The sequence below is a fragment of the Sinocyclocheilus grahami genome, unplaced genomic scaffold (genome assembly GCF_001515645.1).
Source record: "Sinocyclocheilus grahami isolate Dianchi unplaced genomic scaffold, SAMN03320097.WGS_v1.1 scaffold20.1, whole genome shotgun sequence".
Taxonomy (NCBI): Eukaryota; Metazoa; Chordata; class Actinopteri; order Cypriniformes; family Cyprinidae; genus Sinocyclocheilus; species Sinocyclocheilus grahami.
The window spans coordinates 1,442,503-1,451,286 of NW_015505199.1; the positions used below are offsets into that span (position 1 = coordinate 1,442,503).

At 37.1% G+C, this 8,784-nt stretch overlaps 2 protein-coding genes across 2 annotated transcripts; one reads left to right on the plus strand and one right to left on the minus strand.

The window, feature by feature from the left end:
- The first annotated feature begins 698 nt into the window (after window positions 1-698).
- Window positions 699-2,010, plus strand: dynlt3 (dynein light chain Tctex-type 3). Its single transcript, XM_016239560.1, has 4 exons — window positions 699-833; window positions 1,318-1,359; window positions 1,601-1,724; window positions 1,883-2,010. The coding sequence occupies exons 1-4, from the start codon at window positions 807-809 to the stop codon at window positions 1,981-1,983; spliced, it is 294 nt and encodes a 97-aa protein (XP_016095046.1). The 5' UTR covers window positions 699-806; the 3' UTR covers window positions 1,984-2,010.
- A 3,119-nt stretch (window positions 2,011-5,129) lies between these two features.
- xk (X-linked Kx blood group (McLeod syndrome)) lies at window positions 5,130-7,551 on the minus strand. Its single transcript, XM_016239320.1, has 3 exons — window positions 7,545-7,551; window positions 6,430-6,925; window positions 5,130-6,303 (listed from the first exon to the last, which is right to left on the minus strand). Exons 1-3 carry the CDS (start codon window positions 7,549-7,551, stop codon window positions 6,120-6,122), a joined length of 687 nt encoding a protein of 228 aa, XP_016094806.1. The 3' UTR covers window positions 5,130-6,119.
- Window positions 7,552-8,784: the final 1,233 nt, after the last annotated feature.

An 8,784-nucleotide genomic window follows, 5' to 3' on the forward strand; every position in this document is an offset into this window, starting at 1 on the left:
CTTTCTTTTTTCTTTCAGATAGATAGATAGATAGATACAATTCTATCTATGTAGATAGATTACTTTTGTAGTTTAAATTAAAAAGAAACCGATCACAAACTTTAAAGGGTCATATGATGCTTTTCTTAAAGATCATTATTTGGTGTATTTGGTGTAACAGAATATGTTGACATGCTTTAATGTTCAAAAATCACATTATTTTTCAAATACTGTACATTATTGTTGGTCCTCTATGCCCCGCTTCTCTCAAACGCTTCACAAAGTCCCTCCTTCCGACAAGCGCAGTCTGCTCTGATTGGCCAGCTGACCCAGTGCATTGTGATTGGCCGAACACCGCAAGCACTCGTCGGAAATGTAACGCCCCTTACCATAATCGAGCTTCATCTTTCAAAATAAATGTAAAGACAGAGCCTGAAAGGGGAACAGAGTCGCGTGACAGACACAGTGATGAAGCTGGTATGTGTTTGCAGTACACAAGCCACGGGTAAGACAGCTGACTCCACGTGGCAGAGTATTAACTTTGATAAAGAATATCTCTTTGGTTTTGAGACTTTAGTCTTTGCAACTTCAGGGATCTTATCTATGTACAATCAGCTTGTAACACTCCAAAGAGAAAGGAAAACTTGAAATCGCATCATATGACCTCTTTAAATCTGTAGTGATGGTGATTGGGAGGAGCGCCACTAGGTGGCAGCACTCAATCGTCATTGTGTTGCCAACATCAGCCTTTAGTTGTCAATGAGAGAAGAGCTACAGTCATCTGAACTGAGTTTGTTGTCCAGAATTTTGTTTTTCAAGCTAAAAAGATGGAGGAGTTTCATTCTGGAGATGAAGTAGGTGTTATATAAGGCATGACATGGTGTAACCGGTTATTATCTGTCTAACTCGTTTCAAAACTAAACCGTAGACTGGCATTCAATGCTAGCTTGCTAACCGCTTCACCAGGACAGGAACATAATACTTCATCATCCACAAACCTACATATTTTCACGTCTTTACATCTTTTACACATATATAGATGACTAAAGTTCATTGTGAGTAATTTTTTACATTATTGTGTAGTACGTTTTCATGTTAAATGATTCAGGGTGTGGCCAAATCATAACGCAAACTTGAATCATAAAGCAAACGGAATTGAGTATCAACATTTTTTTTATTTATTTAAAAGTATTTCGAGTTTTTTTTTTTTTTGCTGACTTGCATGTCTAAAATGTACATTTTGATCAGTAAATCTAATGGATGCGGGTGTTGATGCATTATTAAACCCATCTGACAGCTGGTTCATTTCTTTTCATCTTTCAAAACCTTTCATTTCAGGTGTCTTTCAGCCCAGACGAAGCAAGTAATGTTGTGAAGGAGGTAATATTCACTATAAAACCAAACACACGCTTATAAAAACATTAAAAACCCTATAAGGTCTATGGTGTGCCTCGCTGAATGAATTGCTTTGTTGTTAGTCTCATGTCTAACTCATGCCTGCAGGACTAATGCTAGCCTATTTATTTGAGTGCAAGTCTGCTCCATTAACTCTCTCTCTCTCTCTCTCTCTCTCTGTGTGTGTGTGTGTGTGTGTGTGTGTGTTTGTCTGTTTATCGGTCAGTGCATTGAGGGTATTATTGGAGGTGTGGACTACAGCCAGAACAAAGTCAACCAGTGGACAGCCAGCATAGTCGAACACACTCTCACTCAGTTAGTCAAACAGGGGAAACCGTTCAAGTACATTGGTATGAGCTTTTCCATTTGAGGAGTTCTTGTATGCAAATATCTCATAGGTTAAACATCAGATAATGTATTTATAAGACAAAATGTATACATCATATTTGCACAAGGCTGAAAGATATTATGCAAAGTGCTGTTGTTATATATTATGTATCAATTTCAGTCAACTGTGCTGTGATGCAGAAAAGCGGCGCAGGTCTTCACACAGCCAACTCTTGTTACTGGGACACTACCACTGATGGTAAAGCTTTTAGTTCTATATAACTGCTTTGTGTTTTCATCGTTTTAGCTCAGCCACATTGACACATTGGTCTTCTAACTTAATTGATATTTGTCTGACAAATAGTTTAAATAGATGCATTGCATATTAGTTTTATGTGTAAAATGCATTATTTTGCGTCTATTTGTTTTCTATTAGTTATTTTTAAATGTCATTTAATTAGTAAGTATTCGCATATTTTTATTGAAATTTGTATAAAATTACATTTATTTTTAAAACGTTTCGCTTAATTTTATCATTTTGATTCACTGTGGCAATTGATTTTTAACGGTTCAAATATTCCATGTAGTTTTATTAAAAAAATTATGGAAACAAAAATGGTAATTGTGACAGTTACAAATCTTACAATTTGGACTTGTTTTCCTCGCAGTTCTGAGTTTATATTACAGAATTTAGTCCTTTTTTTCCCCGATTTTTGTAAGAATTGCAATTCTAAGAAAAAAAAATTCAGAATTGTGAGACAAACTCTGCATTGTGGGGGGGAAAAAAAAGTCCAAATTGTGAAATAAAAAGTCAATTACCTTTTTTTTTTTATCCCATGGAAGAAACAAGCATTCAAAAAAAAAAAAAAAAAAAAAAAAAAAAAAGTGTATATATATATATATACACAAACCCGATTCCAAAAAAGTTGGGACACTGTACAAATTGTGAATAAAAACAATGTAATGTGGAAGCTTCAATTTGTACAGTGTCCCAACATTTTTGGAATTGGGTTTGTATATAGAATACTGCAGGACACCACTAAAACTGCTTAAAATGTCATGTCAGCCATTGAAATATGTTCTTGTGCATTATATTCAGTGCATTTGTAATAAACAATAGATCTTTATAATAAACTATATATATTTACAAAAAAAAAATTCTAATATGTGACCCTGGACCACAAAAGCAGTATTAGTAAACATCACTATGGTTGGGTTCTGGGAAATCACAAATACAAAAATGACAACATAAAACATTACTCAAAATGTTTTACATTAAACACATCATTACATTAAAAAGAAACAAAGATAAAGTAGTTTGCAAAAATCAAAATAGTGCAATTTCAGACTACCATTACACTACCATTCAAATGTTTTGGGTCAGCAAGTTTCTTTTAAATTAATACTTTTTATTCAGCAAGGACATATTAAATTATTTAAAAGTGACCATTTATAATTCTGCAAAATATTTCTATTTCAAATAAACTGTTATTTTGAGCTGGATCCTGAAAAAAAAACTATCACAATTTTCACAATTGCTAATAATAGATGTTTCTTGAGCACCAAATCAGCATATTATTATGATTTCTGAAGGATCATGGGACACTAAAGACTGGAATAATGACTGCTGAAAATTGAGCGTTGCCATCACAGGATTAAATTACATTTGAAAGTATATTAAAATAGAAAACAATTATTTTAAATGGTAAAAACTTTTGAACGGTAGTGTATATAGAGATAATGCGTAGTTGTAAAATAGGCATCATTTATTTAATTTTATGTTATTTATGAATTTATTTATTTTGCCCTAAGCCCACAAAATTGTTCAAATATGTCATAGCTGCTCTCAATAGCAGTTATGAATACAGTAGATCTTTTTTATATCAGTCATAGGAAGTGTGTATCGATTGTATTTCAACATGGCACTATACATGTTTTGTTATGATCATGGGCTTCTCATCCCCTCAATGTTCTATTTCTGGCTATTGTCCACTGGGTCATCAAAGCAATACCATGGCAACAGAAATTTTTAAATCATGTGATCATAACAGCGGCAGCAGCATGATGGTTATTTGATGTAACAGTGGGTGGAAGTGGGAGGTTATCCTACGGTGCTGAAGGGAGATCAGTTGGAGGTTCCTTGCATTATGAATGGGGTGTTGCTTCAGAATCAGTGTTTTAAAGGGAACTTCTGCTAACACTGAGACTGTGAAAGTTATACACAAACGTGAGTGACTGAAATGAGTTAAAACTTTGCAAAACCTGTCTGGAAAGACTCACCGTCTCATTGGTTCTGATAGGATTCAGGTAGGATTTATTGTCATTGTTGCCCATCTGAGAAAGCACGTAAGGCAGGTAACTGCTGTTGATCATAAGCTGGGAATCCATGAATCTCTCAAAGTTGAACAAGTGAGCTATGATGTGGATGGCTGGAAGAATATGCAAGGTTTACAGTAATTTATCCATAAATATCAAAAATACTCTCAGAAAAAAAAAGCTGTCACTGAGGTGGAACAAGGCACTTATTTGTACCTTGTATATCCCACAAAAGGTACATTTGAGTAATATAAAAGTACATATTATTATCTTTTGAAATGGTGCTGCCCCGGTGACAATTTTGTGCCTTTTTTCTGAGAGTGTATGCAGGACATTTAGTCGAGATTTTAGGGTTTTGGGGAAAGATTTTGAAAATTGAAAAAAAAAAAAAAAAACAGATCACCCACACACACACACACACACACACACACACAAAGTAATTGAAAACAATCAAGAACTTTAAAACCCAAAGATAATAAAGATTTAAAAAGTTAATTCAGTTTAAAAAACCAAACCTAAAAGCATAGCTTACAATAACAAAAATGGATAGTCCTTCATTTGCAGCAAAGTTTCCCATGATGTTGAGCTGTGTAGAAAGAGAAGATCAAGTGAAGTGAGGATGAAAGATTTTGAAGAAAGCCACAAGACAAAAGGGGATATGGTATATAAAGCAGAGAAGCAAATCAGGAAATATTGTCACAACTGTGAGCCCATGAGAAAATATCAAGCAAAGCTCCTCAACCTGAAGGGGATGGTCAGATGATCGCTCAGTTCTCTTCCTGCTTTATAGTCAAGCCTGTCATTTAGTTTTTAGTAAAGATGTTAGTTGTTGTAGTGTCAAAACTGATATGGTTATATGATTTAAATAATTTTCCTGCATTTGTTGCAATCTTTCTCTTGAACATTTATAACTGTAAATGGGTTTTAGATTAAGTTATCAGAAAACAATTACAAAAAGTGACAACTGACCTCACACATAGACATAAATACAAAAATAAATGTTTCTAAATAAATAACAAGGAAAACTGCAAAAGAGAAAATCAATAAACTATGTGTACTTCCATGCACAAAATATCACTCCTTTATTATTATCATTATTATTTTTTATGGGTTTAGCTGACAGTTGCACATATCAAAAGCAGTGAAGCGCTCTGAAGGACAAGTTTTGAGGGAGTTTCCAGATGTAACCTGATCACAAAGTCTTGCAGAATGAATAAACTCAAACCATTCATCTCCCCACAGGGGGGCAGTAAAGTTAGAATACAATCATCTATTGCCCTCAATGAAAATAATGGCTTTTTTTTTTTTACTTTTTGTATGAAAAATCTGAATAATGTGCAAAAGAGGTCCCCAGATAAGGCAAGTGCAAAACAGGAGTGTAAACAAGGAAAGAAAAAACAATAAATTAAATCATTCTTTGCAGGATTATGAAGGTCCTGGCAACCCAAATGTAATTCTCACAATCCAAAAGTCCTTACATTTTGAAAGCAATTCTGAATTTCTTGAATTTAGGCCATATGTAATCATATGATAGGACACAATCATATGACCAATCAGGACTAATTTCAGTCTTTTATACGCAGTATGAGCAGAGCAATAAGAATAGAAGTATTAATGATGACCCTGAGAGGTTGTCAAACATTTTTCAGAAAGCAATGGCCTCAAGGTGATGGAAAAATCAACAGCTTATAACTCAAGCAAATCATTTTTTTTGAATACATCTGCTTTAAATAATCTAGATACAGAGACAGCGTAGAAGCTATGACATTAATCAAACCAACACCGAACGAGGGACAAAGCGCTCCCACATCACATGACAAAAGCAACGGTTTCATCTTGTTAGGGAATTTCACATGCACTTCAGTGGAACATGCTGGCTCGTAGGCCTTGTAAACAAAACAAGTATAAGTATATTCATCTCAAAGTTCAACAAATGTTGACTTTTACATTCCACCATCAAGTATCAAGGCAGAAATCCGCAAGAGAAAATATTTCATATAAGAGAGCTGTTTTTGTCCATGCAATGAATATCAGTGAGGTCCAAATCAGCATCAGACCCCGTTAACTTTCGTTGTACAAAAAAACTTCAAGATGTGCTTTGCTCACACTGCGCCGCACAAACTCTGCCCAATGTCCCCTTTGGTAGCGCAGGGTGGATCGTCTCCAACGTCTTTCCCTGGTGGCTTGGTCCTCATGGAGCCAGACTGGGAAAACGTCCCACGGAGCAGGCAGAGGGATCCACAGCACTCCCAAAAGCCCTGGGCTGGACTGGATGAGAAGAGTTGCCTGCAAGGGTGGCAAAACTGGTAAAAGAGCAACATAAAGAACACAGCTGTGGCATAACCCAACAACAGCGATAGTTCTAACACGGGGGCATCCACCCATTGGTAGAACTCAGTCCGGTGGACATACCACATCAAAGTCAGCCCTGTGTTCTCGACAAAACGAAGGGAATAATACACAGCGAGGCGCCTCCATGCCTGACCCTTATCAATCAGGTCAGGGTCGTCCAATCTGAGCTGAACGGCAGACCAGCAGAACACATTGATGCCGGCGTACAGGAAGGTCAGCATGCAGAGGACAATAGTGGTCCCGACACGGGTCAATGTCTTCTCGATGTTCTCTGGGAATGGAGAGCAGCTGCTCCAGAAGAGAACCCACGGGTGCAGAAAGAACAGGACGAAGTTGGCCGACACCACCGGAAGCACCCATACCTTCATCACGGAGCTGAAGAGGACCAGAACAGCCACACGTGTGGCAATCTCGAACCCTCGCCACAGAAACACACACAGGTATGCCAGTGGACGCACGGATACTTCATAATCATCATAACGTATCTTTATGGCGAGAATATTGCAGCGTAGGGCTCCGTATACAATTGAGAGAAGGGAAATGACCATCAGTGTACCTGGCAGAGAGCAAAAAGAGTGAAACATGATCACATTAAATCCAATACAAACATACTTTGTGGTAAAAAGCAACTGAAAGCTTTTGCATTAGATAAGTGGATTTGGAATAAACCACTCTACTGTGTGTGGAGCCCTAAACATGCAGAATTTGTTTTTTGATACCGAGAAATGACTTCATATCTCTCTCATTTCCAAGTTGCGCTCAGAAAATAAAAATATAAAAATGCAAAAATAAATATATAAATAAATGTAAAAATTAATGACAGAAAAAAAACAAAGTTAAATAAAACACTGAAAATAACACCAAGGAAAAAAAGTGTTAAAAATAAATTCAGGACTAAAGTCAATAAAAAATTATAAGTCATTTATTTATTATTATTTTTATTTGGTTTAGGGCCTCCATTACTCTGGTGCTCAACATGTTGCCATTCAGTTACATAATTTACTATGTTGTTTACTATTGTTAGTAATAAAGGATAAAAAAAAAGCAGATACCCCGAAGGCCCAAATCCACCAGTAGTGCAAACATATGGCCTCTATCAGCCTTTCATCTGATCTAAAGTCAGTCACCGTTTCTTTACTCTATGCCTTATGGGTAATGGGGTCAGACTGATTTACCGTCCATTATGATCTTCCATCTGCAATACTGCTTTCAAGGATAGACTGCAAGGTTGTCAACACATTCCTCATGCAGAGCGGATGACTACATATCTGCGAGGCAGAGTTCGTTCTATCATTCTTAATATTCAGTGTAGATGGGTGACAGTTGATTGGTGCTAAAATGCTAAAATCCTAAAACTTCACTTCCAGGTTTAAAAGACACTGTATGTTTTTTATTAGTTATTTTGACAAGAAATGCTAAGGCTTTTTGTTTAGTTCCAGGTTTACAAATAATAATACTAATAATAATAATAATAATAAAACACTATATATTGGCTGTCATGATCATCGGCTGTGCCCCGGTTGTCCACTAGAGGGCATTCCAGCCCAGACTGGAGTTCGTTCTATCATTCTTAATATTCAGTGTAGATGGGTGACAGTTGATTGGTGCTAAAATGCTAAAATCCTAAAACTTCACTTCCAGGTTTAAAAGACACTGTATGTTTTTTATTAGTTATTTTGACAAGAAATGCTAAGGCTTTTTGTTTAGTTCCAGGTTTACAAATAATAATACTAATACTAATAATAATAAAACACTATATATTGGCTGTCATGATCATCGGCTGTGCCCCGGTTGTCCACTAGAGGGCATTCCAGCCCAGACTGTTTCTGCCTCACAAATTACATGTCCCATAATCCTTTGCCCAGTCTCATCAGCACTCATTGTTTGCACCTGTGTCTTGTTAGCATTGTTAGCTCACCCTATAAAAGCCGGCTCTCTCGGTTATTTTTTGTTAAATCTTGTGTGTTAACAGGCAGCAAGCTCTGGTGGCCAAGGAGCATGATACGACTGTGGATTCCAGCATGCCCTATACTGAGGATCGTGAGGGAGTGAGCCTCTCTACAAGATGGCCACCAGTCCAGAACCTCTCCGTAAGATGGCTGCTACACCAGTCTTCAGCCGTCATGGACGCCTTGTTAGCTCACCCTATAAAAGCCGGCTCTCTCGGTTATTTTTTGTTAAATCTTGTGTGTTAACAGGCAGCAAGCTCTGGTGGCCAAGGAGCATGATACGACTGTGGATTCCAGCATGCCCTATACTGACGATCGTGAGGGAGTGAGCCTCTCTACAAGATGGCCACCAGTCCAGAACCTCTCCGTAAGATGGCTGCTACACCAGTCTTCAGCCGTCATGGACGCCACGCCAGTGACGCCAGTGACGCCATGTGCCTCGCTGGTGCAAACAGCAGGCATCCTG